The 19,924-nt window shown below is 35.9% G+C and overlaps 1 protein-coding gene across 8 annotated transcripts in view; it reads left to right on the forward strand.

Moving 5' to 3' along the window:
* The window catches only part of pum (pumilio), a 344,999-nt gene that overhangs the window by 108,967 nt on the left and 216,108 nt on the right, over nucleotides 1–19,924 (forward strand). For all 8 annotated transcript variants that reach the window (XM_081769609.1, XM_081769610.1, XM_081769606.1 and 5 more), the window contains one exon: nucleotides 3,801–3,912. In XM_081769609.1, the coding sequence (XP_081625735.1) occupies nucleotides 3,801–3,912 (112 nt within the window). The remainder of the gene's footprint in view (nucleotides 1–3,800; nucleotides 3,913–19,924) is intronic.

Below are 19,924 nucleotides of genomic sequence, written 5' to 3' on the forward strand. Positions count from 1 at the left end.
TTAATAACATTAGCCCTAACTGGTATATATTTTTAAATATATCCATGTATAAGAATACTACATTATTATAGGTAACATATTTAGTGTTGTAAAGTTGGTTTATCATTTTATTTTAATGATATATAGAATATATTTTTAAAAAAGTAATTTTTGATTTCACGGAGAGTCGCGGAAAATTGTCATTGCAAGGTCCACGACATTAGTAAAATTTAGAATTCTAGATCTTTTCTCATACATTACAAACTGAGGAAGCATGAATGTAAGTTCTTTATTTAAATCAAAATTATGGTCTGCATATGTATATGTATGAACTAAAATGATTGGTATCTTTATTCACTTTTTTATTGATATGCAAATTGGGTTAAGTGTTTTCTCTTACTCATTAAACTAACTTGGACTAAGATACTGTATAGTCTTTCGAAATTATCCATTTATTTAATAACGTGTATAACTCTGACTGCAGTAACTTCACTTGTGCTGTTTTTGTTCTTCTGATGTAACTTAAAATATTCACAAATTTGCAACATCAATAGAACGTTTATGTATCCTCCGTGGATAAGTAGTAGAATCGTTGCTTATGTAATCAAGGAATCCCGGCAGGACGATTTCTCTTGGATGTAAACCGAGTAGGTCAAATTTGACTGTAAGACTAGGGTTTCCAGATTTCAGTATATCACGATCTATAGAAACTACGGTATGACCGAGACAATGTTGAGAGATGTTAAAACCATTTCATTTTATTCCTAATTATGAGGTTGAGGTACCGGCTAGATAGGAGGTAAAAGCACAACTTGTTTTTTTTTTTTTTTTCTCGAAGTACTAACAAGTAATACTTCCGAAGTGTAACACTCCGATTTTGATAAAATTTGCCAGGTTGATAAACTAGTTTTTTTTTCTGCGAAAAAACTTTTAGGGGGGAAAAGCCCCCATCCAAAATTTTGAGTTGACGCCCAAAAGGCAAAAAACAAGTGAACCGAAGCCAACGAAATTGCACACACATACTGTAGACATAAAAATAGGGAATACGTGTTTCGTATTTTCCTGGAAAAAACGGTTGGGTGGGGCAAAACTTTGATAACGAAATATCAAAAGTGCTAGTAACAGTATGTCAGATGTGTATAAAAACCATGAAGAATTGCAACGAAACTTTGTGTATGAACAATACGCAAAAAATAAACGAATACGAGTTTTTTTTATTTTCTGCGGAAAAACTTTTAGGGAGCAGAACCCCCATCCAAAATTTTGAAAGTTGAGGTCCGAAAGCCCAGAGGAAGTGAACCGAAGTGAATGAAATTTTGCACAGATATTGTAAATATAAAATGAGGGAATACGGGTTTCTTATTTTCCTGAAAAAAAGAAAACAGTTTAGGTGGGACACAGACCCCTCCAAAACTTTGATCGTGAAATATCAAAAGTGCTAATGACAGTATGTCAGAAGTGCTTAAAGGACACAAAGAATTGGAATGGCACATTGTGTAGGGACAATACGCAAAAAATAAACGAATGTTTTTTTTTTTTATTTTCTACGGGTTAAGGGGACAAACACCCACACCCAAAAGTTTGAAATTTGAGGCCCAGAAGGCAAGAAATTTGACCCCGAAAGGCTAGTGGACCGAAATGAATGGAATGTGCACAAATATTGTAGAGGTAAGATGAGGGAATACGTGTTTCGTATTTTCCTGAAAAGAAGAAAAAACTGTTGAGTGGACCGAAGCGAATGAAATTGTATGTAGATATTAGATATGCAAAATATGGCCTTTCGTGTTTCACAAGGGTCTACATCCGATTTCTTCAAATTTGGCAGATCAACTACAAGCACAAACAGTATAGCGTATTTTATAGTATTTCAGGAGGCACCTTTAACCCTTACATTGTTTTTCTGCATTAACAAAAACGTGTCGATTTATTTCCAGTTTGCTGTTGTGCCAAATTTGAAGCAAAACAGATAGCAACACTTGAGAAACACGAAAGGTCTTATTTTACATAGTCTATATATCTACACACAATTTCATTTGCTTCGGTCCACTCCTTCCTGCGCTATTACGGTAATATTTACTTTTTTGGGGGGGGGGGGATGGAGCGTAGGCCCCAACACCGTTTTTCCGCACAAATTAAAACACGTTTCATTTATTGTTTTGCAAATTGCCCCTATAAGAAGTTTCGTAGCATTTCTGCATATTCTTTAGGAACTTCTGACGTATGCTTATTTGTACTTTTGATATTTCGTAATTAATGGTTTAGAAGGTCCGTGCCTCACTCAACCGCTTTTTTCCAGGAAAATACGAAATCCAATTATCTCATTTTACGTGTACAATATCTGCACAATTTCATTCACTTCGGTTTACTACTTCGTGCCTTTCGGCTGTCGACTTTCAAAATTTTGAGTGGTGCTTTTGGCCCTTAAAACAGTTTTTCCGCAGAAAAAAAACCACATATTCCATTATTTTATGTGTAGTTTCTACCTGCCAAATTTTATCAAAATCGGAGTCTTACAGTTCTTAAGTGTTACATTAAGTTAAATCGTTGGATTGCGTTGTTAACTGTATGAGAAATCAATTTTTTATATTTTTAAATGCAATAAAAATAGTTTATATTTTTATTTTATTTATTTACTTTTTATATACAAATGTACAGAACTGTGATTACTTTATTTATGAAAGACATGAAGAAATAGTTTACGGAGAAAATGTATAATATGCCTGAAAAACGTAAAACTTGAGAGAAAAACGTTAATCTGGCAACCCTATTTAAGCTGTAGGTTCTTCATAACCCCGTTGTTGCATAAGGGCGTTAAAGTCACTTTTCTGTGGGGAACTAGCTGAACCTGCGCTCTTTACACAGCGCATCATTCACTATGAGCATGAATCTCCGTCATTCCTAACATCAGTACATGTTCCTTTAGAGACACAAGTGAAAGATGTCTTGATAAAATTCGGCAAGGGGTACCATAAAAGGTAGATTTTTTTTCGATTTTTTTTTCAATATCTCGCACAGTTCGCAAGATTTTGTCCTACAAACGGTTAGAGTTTCTATTTCGTGTATGATCAGTGTTTTCTTCCTGCATGCAGTATTCAATAAGCAAATGCATTACATACATAATTAATTATAATGTCGGTGATATATGGTGTTCATTGGGCACAGCCTTCCAAACAACAAAGATTAATCTTAGACTGAAGAAATAGTTACCCTTCGTTTTTCATTGTCATTTAGCCATGAAACAAACCCCTGAGAGAGATACATCCTACATATACGTCTGTGTGGTATTGGAATGTACTAGGTATAACTCGTAGGATATGATGCTTTAAAATTTTGACACGTCCAGTGTACCCTTAAAAATGGAATAAAGAAATAACAGCCATGTTCTCTTTTTTAAAATATTCAATTCGAACTCTACAATCTACACAATTTTGAATCGACCAGCGAAAACTGCACGTTTCTAGCATTTGCCGTTTTCTAGATCTCATTGTCGAAAGGATAGGAGACAAACATACGTATAAACTTTCGAGCATTTTAATATATGTCAAAATAAGTAAAATAAATGTATTAAAAAAAAAAGCTTTAGAAAAATACGTTTTCTTTGCCAACTCAAATTTTCATTAACGTGTGCTCACTTGTCACACTCATTGTTGGAAAATGACATTAAATTCAGTCAACTATTCCAGTTTATCATACGATGGCCTTTTGTAGTTTGCTTATCTTAGTGTTTGATATAATTGTCATCAATGTATATGAAATATACGGAGTAATGTGTTGTTTTACCGTTTAATCAAGTAGTCTTTAGTAATTTTATTATTTTATAGATTCCACCCACCGCCAAAAAATTATGGGGAGTTGAAGAACAGAAGGATGACAGCAAGGGAATTTTAAATTTGGGGGATCAAATGTGGAGAGATTCAACATGGAGTACATCAGGTAGGTTTAAAACAAATTTTATTTTTTTAAAAAATCGAAAAAGTGTTAACTTGGCGATGATCGTGGGAAGTCCTTGGTGACTACCAACCTCTGAGGAGAAAGGGGGGAAAGGGAAGTGATAGGAATGGTTGTATAGTATTTTTCTTTCATTTAGCTGATAATTCATTTTTTATCAGTTATTCTTTGAGTTAGCTGTGTGTATATATAATATGTATAAGTGTATATTTCGGAATGGTTAAAAAAGCCATCAGTACTTCCGTATTCTAGAGGAGAGGTGAGGAGAGTGTGAATGAAAGTCGCATACTCAATATTCAATACGTTCAAAGTATGAGAACCTAAAAACTATGAAATTGTGTATTTAGAATCTACAACCGATACTGTAGCTTGTAATTCTTCACAAGCATTTAAAAAATGCTAAAAGTTCCCATGTAAGATTGTAGCAAAATTTAGTAACGAAATGATGACGGTACACTTCTTGTTCTTTTTAAATTTTTGTACCAATTTTTACGGACATTGTAGTGATGATACAAGAAAATCATCACTTCATGTAATAGGGCTACTTGATATAACTTACGTCAAAGACTTGACAGAAAATAGACGTTGGAGGCCTACTACTTATACGAGACAAGAGTGCCCCTGAAAATTCATTGGGAATCATGCTAGGATTACATGTTTCTTAAGGTAGTGTTATATGCGTATAAATTTTGAATTTTTTATTGTTCGGGAGTTTGGTTTAGGAACCAAAACTCCTTGTTATACTCTGTTCGTCCAGGAGACGAATCACCTCAATTTGTCTAGGATTTAGGACAATTATACCAGTCAATTACTTTCGACAATCTAACCTAATTATTTCACGTGGTGTACACTTGACAATGTTACTTTGCAGTTTTTTTTTTTTTAATCGAATACCTAATGGATCAGCTGCTACTCTCCCTCAATAGTATCATGAAACAATTTTTATCAGGGATTACTAAAAAGTTTTCTCACAAGGTACACTCATGTCCAAAATTATTGTCGCATGTCTATGAATATGTTGTAGGAATATAATTTGATAATGAATTCGCCCGGTATTTCTTAAATGTTAGTATGTGTATAATCGGCTGAGACATGTGTGACAAATTTCATGTCAAAAGAGCAGGAAATAAGAACATTAAAACTTTCTTGTCCATTTAGCAACATTCTGTTGTACTCATTCTAATTTTCGTATTTGTAATTCTTTTGCTATGAAATTTAGCACAAATATACATTTGCCGATTTTACACACAGTATCAGTATTAAAAGCACCCTGCAAAATCATTGTCTTCTAGTAAGAATTTGATAGCTATAGATATGTGACAATCATTTTGGACATGAGTGTACATTCGCGAAGTTTTCCTTCGGGATTCGTGTGAAATTGGTTCAAATGCAAAGTTCTCCGCCGCCCAATGTATATTGTACTAATTTTAGGGGCCCATACGGATAATTTGCATATTTATGGGACTTCATATATATCCGGAATTCAATCATATAGTTCGGTCACAAAATTGCCTTCAGTTTCTTTACATGTAACTGGACATGAATGTGGGCATATGCAAAACAAATTGGATCGAGTACTGCTCCGACAAATGTTACCCACCCCAGTCGCCATCTTCGATCTGCTATATTGGATTCAACTTTCGGTTTTTCAACGGGGAATACGTGTAAGTGATATATCAAATTCATGTAAAATTTTCTCGGAAATTCAATGGTGTAAGTTTTATCGTAGCTTTTACTTGAACCAAATAGAAAGTTATGCAGGGCCCCATGTGTGTATGTAATCTTTTACGTTATTTATTGTTGACGAAATTTTCTCTGATTGTACATACATATACCAACATCAATATGGGAACGGTAGGTCATCACCCGAGTCTGGATTTATATTAGGCTTTTTGATCGTAATACAATACTTCGTTGTTACCATTACATGGAAGTAAAAACAATCACTCAGAGAAATGTAATAAGATTTGGACACCAATGTTGTACAGAGTTTGTTTATACCTACAGTATTTTTCCAGTTCGAAATTTTGATTTGTTAACATTAAAGAAGAAAGCCAGCTGTCTGCAATGTCTGTTCGCGAAGTTCCTGGAGGGATTTTACAAGCAACGGTCTATAATGATGATTCTTCCATACAGTATTGCGGGCTTTGTGAACGGGAGCATCATCACATGGTGTTGATGAATTTTGCTCCCGTTTTCGATGACTGTTTTTCCTGCTTTGGAACTTTGAAACCACGCAACACTGGGTTGGGCGTACACTTCCTGCAACATTTTCTGTTTCAGTTAAGTCTTGTTTATATTGGAACAAAATTTGATGCACACGCTGTACTATTCCATATTATTATTATTATTATTATTATTATTATTATTATTATTATTATTATTATTATTATTTAGTAGTAGTAGCAGCAGCAGCAGCAGCAGCAAATCGCCTCAAGTACGAAACACAACTCCAATGATTACAGTGTCACAATGACATCAGGCAGAATGATGCTGTTACCATTACAATACTTAGGATGGATCCACTATGTGCCGCCATCATTATATATTCAGTGACAGTTTCTTTGACTACTGTTTTGAAAGTTCGATTTCTTGCAAAGGAAAGATCATTTTAATTTAGCATCCCTTTCAGCAGTGAGGCTGTACGAAATGTGAACCTACAGTTAACGTGTGGTCGGAACTACATGAGCTCCCGCCGGGAATCGAAATCGCGTCTCCTAAGCCAAAAGCGCGTACACTAATCGTTTAGCCACAGGGAGCTCAAAAGAAAAGAGGAAACATTGCCCACATACCTTACGCGGTGCTAAAGAAGAAAAAAGCCGTCGTATTAGTGTTCCAATCACTATTTTTATGTAAGTGAAATTCAGTAATATGGAAGAAAATAAATTGTTCACTAATGAGGTTCACTTAGTTTGAATTTTCAGTTCTGTACTATTGTGAGCTTATCGATAAATACACAACTGGTTCATCGTGACGTGTACATAGCCATATATGTGGTACTTCACTGACGAACGTAATGTGCTTGTAGCAGCAGTAATTTAGTAGTTTTGCTCGGATAATAAGGAATTACTTCTGGAATCGCGTCAGAAGATCGGCTCGTTTAATCGTTTGTTCAAGGGATTTTGTATTAAAGTTATGAAACTTGCTTGTTTTGACTGGTAACAGTAAGTGTAGACTTCGTCTGTTAGTCGAATTGTATTATTGTTTAATTGTTTGTGCAAAGTAATTATACTTCTGCCCTGGATAAGTGTCTAAATAGAACGATTCTAGTTTTCATTGTGATTCATGCGGATGTATCATTTCTTCAAAAGTGTGTTCTGAGCGAGAATTTTGTTTTACCAATAATATTCTGGCTTTGGCACGTTATTGGGTTCGGTCTCCGGTGAGTACGATGTTAAGGAATTCAAAACTGTTTTCTGTACTCATACTACCACGTTTTGATTGTATAAGTTACAAGGACGAAGTATATCTGTGTACAATTGATGGAGTTCTAGGAAAAGTTAGCACGGGAGAGTTGTGTGCTGTCACTGTAAGACAGGGTTTGAAAAATAAAACGGGGAAAAAGCCCAACTCGCCTGGGCCAATGTGGGTTTTTCGGGTTTAGTTTTTTTTTTTTCTTCGAAATATTTCAATGCCTTTGTGATAAGTGTTAAAATGTGATTTATATTACAAGATTATCATTATTATAACTTGCAACAATTTCCTATTCATTGCTGTTTTGAAAAATGACCGTCATTTTCAAATTTTACGTTGGATTGGCCCATAATATATACAGCTAATTTAGTGTGTCTTGTGCTTCTACTCTGAAAATTTCAACTTAAAAAAACAAATTATGGCGTGGATACTCGCTATTTTGAAAAAAAAAAAAAATGGCCGTCATTTTGAAGTTTTACGTTGGTATGCCGCCAAAATCTGTACAGCAAATTTGGTGTGTCTCGTGCTGGTACCCTGAAAATTTAAACTTAAAATACGGAAAGTGGTACCCTGTTGTATGTATGGTACAGGCAGACGAACGAACAAATGTATATCGAATCATCCCAATAGCCTCAGTGACATTCGCCAAATTTTAACAGCAAATATATTAATTGAAAACAAATCTACAACTCAGGTTTTATAAAATAAATGTTTCAAAATGTTTTAAATAAGATTAAATATTTTTTAGCGTGAAATAAATGGTTTTATTGTTGAAGTTTACTTCCGATACTTTGTGCGTTCAATTACGAGAATTTTCCGAAGACCGTTCTCCCAGAGAATTAAAACCATTAACAAATATGCAGGGTGTTTCAAAACAACACCGACAACGTTTGGGAGATGATTCCTGACACCAAGATAAGACGAAAAGTATAGATCAACCTAAATGCACAAATGGTTCCTTTCGGAATTATAAGCAGCCGAAAACCTGAAAAAAAAAAAAAAAATGAACTTTAAAAGCTCTATAGCTCCACAACTATGGAACCTACCAAAGTCGGGTCAAGACTTCACTTAGTAGCTAAGATGTGCACTATCCACAAATACATGTTTCAAAATCCTGCGGTACTCACGCAACAATTTTTATAGAGGTAGTTGGTGAGTACTTCAAATTATATGCCCGTAGCAAAACTCCCTCTATAATAATTGTAGCGTGAGTACTACAGGATACTGAAACATGTATTTTTTGGATAGTGCACATCTTAGTTCCTAAGTGAAGTCTTGACCCGACTACGATAGGTCCTATAGTTTGGCGCTATAGACCTTTAAAGTTCATCTTTTCATATTTTCGGCAGCCTATAACTTCGAAAGGAAGCATTTGTGCACCCAGGTTGGTCTATACTTTTTGTCTTACGTTATCTTGGTTCAGGAATCATCTCCCAAACGTTTTCGGTGTTTTGAAACACCCTGTATAATTCAATTTCACAAAGTAAATGTTTCAATAGTCGTAAATGAAACTAAATATCTTACAACGTAAAATAAATAGTTTTATTAGGGGCGCGGTTGCTCATTGGTAGAGCGTTCACCGCCGGTGCTTGGGGTCCCTGGTTTGATCCCAGCTCGCGCCTTGTGGACTGTGGTGGACAAACGCCGTGTTCGTGGGTTTTCTCGGGGTTCTCCCGTTTCCTCCCACTTTCTTCATTCCACCATTTCATTCATTTCTCATAATGACCGTCTCCTTTAGCCTAACCGGCATAAGCGTGGGACGTAAAACTGACAATTTCATTTATTTTTTTTTTCAAATAGTTTTATTGTTGAAGTATTAAGTTTGGATGTTCTGTGCGTTGAACTGAGGGAATTTCCCGGGTACTTCTTTCGCGACGAAGGTTTATTATTATTATTATTCGAAAATGCAAGCTTTCTTTACTGCACATCGAAACTTCCACTAGTACGGAAGTTTGAATCCAGAACTTGAAATAATTACCCGGCGTAGTTACGTACTCTTCGAAGCTCCGGGCAAAGCTTCTTAAATTTGACAAGAATTTTTAAGCTGTTGCTTCTGTTGATTCTACAGAATGCTTATTTGAAAAGTAGCAACAAATAACTGAACTAAACTGTTGGAAAACCAAACACTACTGAAGAATACTTGTGTTACCATCAAAGGTAATAAAAAATAATAGTAATAGCTTTGTTAATACACTACATATTTACTAGTAGTACCAGCACGTATGGCCCTAAACCCATCAGACGTATGAGGGATAACGTCCTTCGGCGTCGGCGAGTGGGCAGAACACACTATTCACGGGAAGTATTTTCTAAAATATAAAATTGCATATTTTACTTCAAATAGGCTATAAGTATAATCCATACATTAATTTGTTCTATAATTATCTCAATCTAAAGTATGGCTTTATATATATATATATATATATATATATATATATATATATATATATATATAATATCCATTCAGTGCATTCAGAACTTTAGAAAGGTCTTGCGTTGAATGTTGTATACCTTAACGTAAAAGCACCTAATTCGCCCAAGTCCAAAATCTGATAAAAATAATCACTTCCAATGTGATCATCTTAGTTGTACCAATAATATACTAATGAAAAGCTCAGAAACCCTGGGGGTTTTAAGGTTTTTTTTTTCCAGGTGGATCCAACCCGAAAAAAACCCGGTGTTTTTTTTTGGGGGGGGGGGGGGCTGGGCCTACTTTGGCAAACCCTGCTGTAAGATAACTTTCCAGCAAATTAAAAAGTGTTCATATAGCTTTGTTCCGCTTCGTGTCTGACGAGAAGGTTTTTTCTTTTCGGCCCTAATTTTCCTTCTACCTCTACCCCGTCATTCAGGAGAGGTTTTCTTTATTCTTTAATGTTCTAATCTGGTTTGTTTCCACTTTTTTACCATTCCCAATGTATGCTTTCCATTATTCGTGGCAGTCTTAATTATACGTTCCGAGAAGCAATACCTGAAAAATCTGAATGCGTGAAAACTGGTGTGAATAATATCCGTACAATTATGCTAGTAATTTTAATAGCACCGGTAATGGAAATTCCATTAAAAAAAAAGTGTTTTTTCTTATATGTGACTACCTTTCATTGCATAAACAAACACTCCTTGAGAGGTTCTTTGTTCGATCCCTAGTCATGTGAGCTTGTAAACATAATATCCATGTACTTTCTCGGGATCTTCCCACAATCTTTCATCCGATTCTTTAATAAGCATTCACTTTTTATTAATCATGAACCTCCTGCCCAAAGGATATACTGTAAGACGTTAAAAATTTAATTGTACTTATATTCAGTATGTCCAGAAACGTAATAGTTCTTCAGGACTTGTACAAATGATATTCCATCAGTTTTTCGAATACACACTAAAGACAAGAGCAAATGGGAAGAGTAAAATTTCAAATTCAGTATCCCGTTCTCTATAAAGGTATGACTTCATGTAATTCTTTGAGACACATTGAAGGAAATTATATTATTACTTTGGAGTAAGTGATACATAACCTACTTCTCAGCATTTGCACCATCCTTGTTAAGGCATTTGTCGTAACGCGGCACCCAGTTTCGTATGTCTGTATGAAAGAACTCTGCCGCCGAGGACTGGAACTTGGCAATCGTGTGCAACTCTGTTGTGCTGTCGAGAGATCCGACCAGAAATCACTTCAGGTGGAGGAACAATCCGGAATCGCTATGTGGGAGGTGAGGTAGGACCTATGTTCAATCTCCGGTGAGAGTTACGGCCGAGGAACTGGTCACCTTAGTGGTAACGCTATCTGTGACACTATGTGCCTCTTCTCCATTGTCAGTTATTTTTGGAGCCCATCATGTACACAACTTGTCAAACTGCAGTCACTGAGTGAGGGTCTCACTAAGCATTGAACGGGAAATATGCAAAAACTGATATGAGAGTTATAGATTCTACAGAATTGCTTGATGTACACTTTCCACCAATTCAAAAGTAACCAAAGACGTTCGGCAGTTACTGTGTTCGACATATACAGTGGTGCGGCTTAATGTGCATTGTCTGATCCTTTATCTGACCATATTTTTATTCATAACTGTTGGCATTTCACACAACTGGTGGTGGGTCTATGACGCCTACAATTCCGTAGCATGAAGAAACCCGATGGCCGCATGTACTAAGCGGGAGACTGAGCACAGCCATTTTTACCGCCCACTCGTAGGAAGGTGCGTTCTATTCTGACTACTCGTCCCATCTGGGGCTCTTTCGGAATTTAATTTTTGGATGCAGCTCCGTGTATATAAAACTATGAATCAGTGTTATCGGAAGTAGTAGGCTTAAACAACTGAACCGAAAGATATTGCATAATATAATAGAATTTATCTTTGATACAGCCACAATCGGTTCTGCAGAAACATGTCCACCTCGTGCATATGACAAATCGCGAAGTGATTACAAAATTCTTACATGTTCATACATAGCTAGATACTAACCAACATAATTAGGTAAAAATATAACAAAGACTATAGTTGACTATAGTAATTGTTGCGCTTATAGGCACGGGGCAACTTAATTAAGTAAAAATGTAACTAAAATTTACAGTAATTAGTGCGCTTACGGTTTCTAAAATTACATTCTAACAAGTAAAGAGCTTAAAATTTCCATTATTATATTTCGCAATCCTGCAGATATTGTTATCACACTTGTAAAATACAGTAAATTCTGTTTGAAAATATCGCACTTCCATCACTGTAAATAACATTCAATCTGCAAGCAGAGAAAGTGTAATTCAAAATTGATTTGGATACCGTTCATTGACCACACTAGAAATCTTTTCATCTATATATTAGTGACTGAAGAGAGTACCATTAGCAATATAGTAGGTTTCCGACGTACAGATTGCCTTTTGCTATTGAGGGGGTGAAAATATTTTAGTTTTTCTTATTCGTGTAATTGTACTTGTTTCTTGTTCACAGTTTGAACATATGTCGGAAACATGAATGTCGCAGTTGCACTTAATTGTTTCTTGTGAAGAAAGAAAAAAAAAACTTCTTCGTGATCTGAGTGTTCCCTTAAAATGCAGTTTGCAAACAGAATATGTTCCCTGTTACTTTTTTTTTTTTTTTTTAATATATAACAGCATTATCGCTAGATAGAACTCATTTCGGAGTGGAGAGTAGGGGGCTCTGTCCGTGATGTTTCTTCATGCATGAGTCCAGCCGCTAGCAGTGGAAGAACTGCCAGCCAGAGGTCACAGGAAGGCTGCCCACGCTAGTGTGACGGGCGGAGCGAGCATACAGCATTTTTTTTTTTTAAATAAATAATAGTATTATGAATTGGGTTAAATGGCTATGAATCCGTTAGTGTAATACAAATAGTACACAAAAATATGACTACGATGTATGCAGCAATAGTGCAACAGTCGATAGGTGCTCATTTTACGTGTAAGAAGGGGAAAATATTGGAAAAATAGCTCTTATAATTGTCTTCGTACATAGATCAGAAAGAAAACAGTAATATAGTATATTAATGCTATCACTAAAGTTGGTAATATTAAATTACCTAGATAATATGTCAGATGTTTCTTTATTACATTATAATATCTGCCTTATTCACTTGTATACTTAGGCCATGCCCTTAATTTGGTCTCGTTCGAAATTGGCGTAGGCCAACCGTGTACCTTGGATATAAATGTGAGAAACGATATATTATTGCTGGGGCGAGCTTCTACCATTCAGTTTAAGCGGCATTTGTATTTGTGTGATTTAGATTTTGCAAAATGTGTATCCAAATTTCATGGAACTTCGTGTACCTTTAATCCTAGGAAGTTGTGTGGGATTGAAATCCAGCAAAGACGAGCAGATAAAAATCACTTTACATTACAAGTGTTCGCTATACATGCTATAAAACAGTTTAACTTATGTAAAAACTATTCGGCTGAGGTACACTGTTGTGTATATTTTTGTTAGATCTTCCCCATTAATCGCGGGTGAAATCTGCGTGTCCTGCTTGTTATAGGTGTCTAGGTCAGTTAGGGCCTAAGCTACGAACTTTGAAACTTTGTGGAAGCTGTATTTTTTGGAAAAGTCGATCGTGTGCTAAAATCTGCTTGGAGCCCAAAAGAGAATATTTATCCCGTTAAAAGTCTCAATTCAGGTACACTATTAAAGGCCATTTACATTCTTTTCCTGTTACGCTTGAAGTATATAGGTGTTACGCTTATATATATATATATATATATATATATATATATATATATATATATATATATATATATATATATATATATATAAAATAAAAAATAATATTTGGAGATTTTGAGAGATTTGGGGACTACCTCAGTCAGCTATTGCGTCAAAACTATCGTAGGATTATGGTTCATACCTCGTTTTGTTCGGAATGAAGCAGTGTCCAACTGCATTAGTAAAACTTCCCAATTTTGTACCTTAGGCGGGAAGTTTCCGCCCAAAGTGGGGGAAAAGGGGATTTTTTTAAAAGTCCTCGTTTATCGCGAATTTCTCCCCTCAAGTACACGGCACGAACATGCGAATGTTACAAAAAAAAAAAAGTAAAGAGAATGAGGTACCAAGAGTGGTCCGAGGAAAAGTTTCCGATTTACCAGTTTGCCCTGGATAATACATGTTCAGTCTATTTTTATTCAATCATCTTCAGCATAAAGGGTATTCATTGTAGGAATATGAATCGTACCTAGTTTTCTCCGGAATGGATCAGCCTTTCGAACGGTACCATTCGCATGTCGGTACCATGTACCCCAGGAGAGAAAATTCCCTAAAAAGATTAAAAAAAAATCTCTTTCTCAAATTTTGAGCTTCTGTTGGCATCCCCTGTGTTAATGCTCAGATCCCAAATGACCTGAAATATACTACATAATGTAATACCTGTGCAAAATTTTAATCTTATATCTTGAAGACTGAGACCGTGGCTAGGCTAAAGGAGACAGTGGTGATGAGAAATGAAGGAAATTGTGGAAGGGAGGAAGCGGGAGAACCCCGAGAAAGCCCACGCACACGGTGTTTGTCCACCAAAGCTCACTTGGGATCGAACCAAGGACTCCATGCACTAGAGGTAAACGCTCTACCACTATCCAAAAATGAAGTACCACATACACACACACACATATGTATATACCTGGAATGAAATTATCAGGTTTCGTATGCAAACGCCGTGAACTAATGTTTTTCCCTCACCGAATTTCCGAAAATCCTTCAGTGATATAATTTGTCACAAATCTTCTGCACTGCCCAAATTTCTAGGTTAAACAGTTTGGCCTGGGTGTTGATCACTGTCACTCTGAGCTTTTTGTTCATTGATGTTTAAAAGGCACAAGGGCTGTGAGGTCACATGGGATATAAAGAACTAAGTGCCGAAACCTAAGTGTAGAACGCCTTTCCGGAGACGCTCTAAATGGACTGAAGTCAATTGATCTTTGTAGCTTTTAGTAGAAGACATTCCATGTTATTTGTTCGAACTTCAGTAGATTGACTTACACGCAATAACATTTCGTATTTATTTTGTTCTTGAATTATTTCTTTACCTTGAAGTTCTGTCTGCCAAACTTGATAATATTGAAGGCATATGCCCTCATAGGGATGGCAAATTTACAAATGGAAAATAAATGTGCAGATTTTATAGAAATTTGTTGTTTTTTTCTGTTAGACTAACAAGGTTAAAATCAATCAACACAGGCATTTCCGTCTCTTAGCATCGAAAAAGGAGAATTTAATAAATAATTTCCATTTGCGTTCGATATCCATCTGATTCTTTTGAGACTTGTCCTGATGATAGCTGGAAATGCGGAAATGCTCTGTCATCATTTATGAGGTAAAAATGTAGGTTGACTAATAGTTTTGCCGTTTGTGAGCATGCAAAGTGTGGGATGTACAGAACATAGTTGGTCATGCTACTTTTTACTTTTTTCTCCTTGTTATCACGGCTTTGCGTTGGCGTTACTATTTTCTTTTCTTAACACTGTAGTCCTTGTAACGGACATTGAACTTCAGGATAGCTTCGCGATACTTCGCAGTCGGCTGATTAAATGGCAACTCTTGTATTTTAAATTCGTTTATCTTCTGAAATATTCAGGAAAGGTTTTTCCAAAACTTTGAAAACTTAAGGATAAGTACATGCGCCACCAGGTTTTTCGTTTATTTCGTTTGTTGTAATATAGATAATTTCTCCGTGCCAGGGATTTTAGTGCACCAATTTTAGTTAAATATTTTCGCATGTAGCATAATATGTGCTTTTAGTAAGATACAGGCATTTTAGTGCACTAATCTTAGTTAAATATTTTCGCATGTAGCAAATCAAGTGCTTTGGGAAAAAATATTTTAAAATTTTATTTAGTTTGAGTTTTACTTCCAACAGAGTTGTTAAGCAAGAGGATATAGCGTGAGAAATTAATTACGGTATTAAATGGTGAAAGAACAATACATGCCACCCACACCTGGGAGGGATTCGAATCAGAGAGAGAGTTGTTAGCATTACATCGACCATACCAGTCGGAGAGAGAGAGAGAAAAAAACTAATTTGTATAGTGCACAGACCAGTTAAACAAACTAGGTCTTGCTGTTATCTTATTGGTTCCTACACTTGCAGAGTTGCATCGATCTAGGGATGATAATGTTTTTTTGAAACGAAGGATCTATATAACGTTCAAAACATAATTTTGAAGAGAAGAGTACATGATAGGAGGTGGACCGATGGTAAAGGCAATATATCAGAAAGCTAACTCTATAGCCTATGGAACCTGGAGGTTCAATGCCGCGTTCACAAAAGCTCTCCACTTCTATCCTTAGTAAACTGGATCCAGTTTCTACTTTGTATTCCTATCTCTGCGAGATCCATCTTAATATTGTACTCCCATCTGCGCCTAGGTTTTCCTAATGGCAGTTTTCCGATTGGTCTTCCAGTCAAGACTTTGAAAGCGTTCCTAGTTTCTTCCATCCTAGCTACATGACCTGCCCACGTAAGCCTCCTAGACTTGATGACCCTAACAATGTTTGGGAAGTCGTATAAATTATGTAGTTCCTCGTTACGAAGTTTCCGCCATTCCCCATTCCCGTTCCTCTTTGGTCCGAATATTCGTCTCAGGATCTTGTTCTCAAATACTTTCAATCTGTGTTCTTCCGCAGAGTAAGAGACAAACATTTTAAGTATTTGTACTTTAAATAGTCTAAATTAGTTAACTAAATCTTTTTCATAAAGTTTGATATAAAATTATTGTTCAGAGTCTTTGTATTTTAATAAGCCGTCTCTAAAATCAATGCATGTGAATTGTGCTTTCATCTTCCGAGTTCTTTTAAACTATGTTTATATGTTTGTGGTCAATCCTTTCGACCATGAGATTTCCGAAATTACAGGTTCTAGAAAGATGACGTTTTCACTGATCGATTGGACATTTTGCGTAGGTTGTCCAGTTCTAATTGAATATTTAAAAAAAAAAACATGGCCAATATTTCATTACATTTTTTTTTTAGGGTACACTGGAAGCGTTGAAATTTAAAAAAAAAATCATATCCTATGCATTATACATTCCAACACCACAATGTTGTATATTGGGGTTGTATATGTCTCAGGTGTTTGTTCCATGACCAAATAATAGTGTAAAAGGAAGGATAACCATTTCTCGATTCTATGATAAATCTTTATTTCTTGTGTTTATTGCCCAATGAACACCATATATAACTGACATTATAATTAATTGTATAATGTATTTGCTTATTACATACTGCATGCAAGAAGAAAGAAAACACTGGTCATACATGAATTAGAAACTCCAACCGAAAGTAGGCTCAATCTTGCAAACGGTGCGAGATATTGAGAAAAAATAATCGAAAAAATGTCCCCTTTATGATACCCCTTGCCCATTATTTTTAAAAATCAAGACGTCTTTCACTTGTGTCTGTAGAGGGACATGTACACTCATGTCCAAAATTATTGTTGCATGTCTATAAATATGTTGTTGTAGGAATATAATTTGATAACGAATTCGCCCGGTATTTCTTATAATTTTAGTATGTGTATAATCGGCAAAGACATGGATGTGGCAAATTTCATGTCAAAAGAGCAGTAAATACGAACAATACAACGAAAATAAAACTTTCTTATCCATTTAACAACATTTTGTTCCACTCATTCTAATTTTCGTATTTATAATTCTTTCCCTATGAAATTTACCACAAATATACATTTCCCGATTATACACGTAGTATCAGTATTAAAAGTACCCTGCAAAATCATTATCAAATTATATTCTTACCAGAAGACAGTTATAGATATGCGACAATCATTTTGGACATGAGTGTACATATGTTGTGAGGAATGAGAAAGAGATTTATGCTCATGCAAATGATGCGCTGTGTAGAGAGCGCAGGTTCAGCTAGTAAGAAAGCACGTACTTAAAATTCTCTTTTGAAAAAAGCACCTAATTTCACTTAAATGCGTAAATTTCTTGGTCCGATTTTTAAAAATTGATAGATTTAAACATGCCATTGTTGATTGATTGAAGGAACTTCGGGACAGAAAGTGTTCCACTTCACACTGAAATCAACAATAGTGGAAAAGAACGACCCAGGCTGTATTTTAAGGCTCCGTCTTGTCTTTCACGTGCTCAAACTGAGGAAAATCGTCAGAATGACTAACCTCCGAACTGAAAACCGGGATCTTCTGATCACGAAACAAGAACGTTCGCTAGCCGTTATAATGAAGTAATTTGTCTAAAATATGATCATTTAACAATACTAGAGATAAGAAGGTCGCAAACAACTTATTCATAGTTTTATTTTTCCCTGAACATTCTTCGGGCCCTTCTCAAGGGTTACCAATGAAATGAGAAAATATTTAAGGTAGTTTTATAAATCGACTTCACATTAATATCCTAAGTATTTAATTTAACCCTTTTCTGCACTAAAGCTGTAGTGTGACTCAAGCTTTGACTATACGTTTATAAATCAAGGCATATTAGCCTGTCATAACAAAATCATGACCGTTTAAATCGAAGTGGTACATCACTATTGATCAATCTGCCTACACAGAATTTTAGTATGCTTATAATGCTACATATCAGGTATTGATAAAAGAATTGATCGTTTCAGGTTACCTCAAGATAAATAGTAGAATATGATTCAATGAATTGGACTAGACTGAGTTACATATAAATCGACTTACTCAAATTTACAATAGGTATTCTTCGGTTGACTGCGTAAATCCATTTCTGTTACAAGTTCAGATTGTTAATTTTTGAATGGTCAAATAGATCGGAAGGAAGATAGTATGATTCAATATAGATTGATATATCAGGTTATCTAAAAGTCATTGGATATATGGAGGTCAAAATCCATTCGTTGCATTAAATAGGGTGATTTCCAACTAGATGAAATGAAATTTCGATCGCACGAACATAGTACATTTGTCAAAATTGTAAAATGCACGTAGATTGTTGGCCTAGAGAACTTAAACCTCTATCTCGCGATTGCCGGAGTGGGTGCTTTCGCTTATTTACACTCTCCTGCCCGAAACTTAAATGTACGGATGAGAGAGAGTCATGAATAATTGATACAATGTAGTTTCTGCTCGCGTAGAAGCGTGGAACAGATACCTATACTTGCAATGCCCTATTAACACTTAAAAATATTCCTGAATACCCTACCATATGTTGGCCGTCGCAGATCTGGATTTTTGTTGACAGAAATGTTTAGTATGGGGTGTGGTAACCGCGAATAACTATCGACAGGCTGCACAGCATGCATCCATAGTGTAGATTAGACCAGGCGGCTTATGCGGTGAAGCATCCTTTTCTTGCACAATCATCCTACTTAGTTTTAACAGTTGACCATGGTGGAGGTGTTACGGCTGACATCTGTCGTCCGAAGACACATTCTGTTTGCTCAATCGGATTGAGGATTGGTGACCGCACTGGCCACTCGAGGTGAGATATTCTTGCTGTAGGTAATCCTCTCCAACTGTGCCCTATGTGGACGTTAATATCATTCCATGAAATGAAATTCAGGACCGTATGGACCACAGAACAATCGGACATACTGTTCAAGGATGACGTTCGTGTAGATCTTAGCTGTTTTCGTTCACTGCAGGAACACATGAAGCGGTGTTTATACCCTAACATGATGATGCTCCTACATCACACCAAGACCTCCAAACGTGATCCTTACATAATCATTTGGATGGTCGTTACATCTCCTGTTGCCCTACAAATAGACTAAGAATCATGTTACGTTGGGAAAGCAGTGCTTCCATCTCTCAGCATTATGATTTCGCTATTCACTATTGAAGATCAATCAGTTGAAAAAGGAATGTAGTTAAGCCAATCAAGCAATCTCAAAATAAAAACAAGAGCTTAGTACTTATCTGCTGATTTAATTGTCCTGATGATTTCAATACTGGAAGAACACAACATAACACTGACACTTCAAATAAAAGAACAACATGCCAATAGCTTCACGTAGCTGACAGACGTTTCTGCGTCCTAAACTCCGGAGTCTCACTCACTAAATTGTTGAACAACGCTCGCGTGTAGAATAAAACAATTAGCGGTGGTTTACAACACAAAACTGCTACGGAACAAACACATCTTCTTCAA

Source organism: Thermobia domestica, chromosome 8 (assembly GCF_964235325.1).
Source record: "Thermobia domestica chromosome 8, izTheDome1.hap1.1, whole genome shotgun sequence".
Lineage (NCBI taxonomy): Eukaryota > Metazoa > Arthropoda > Insecta > Zygentoma > Lepismatidae > Thermobia > Thermobia domestica.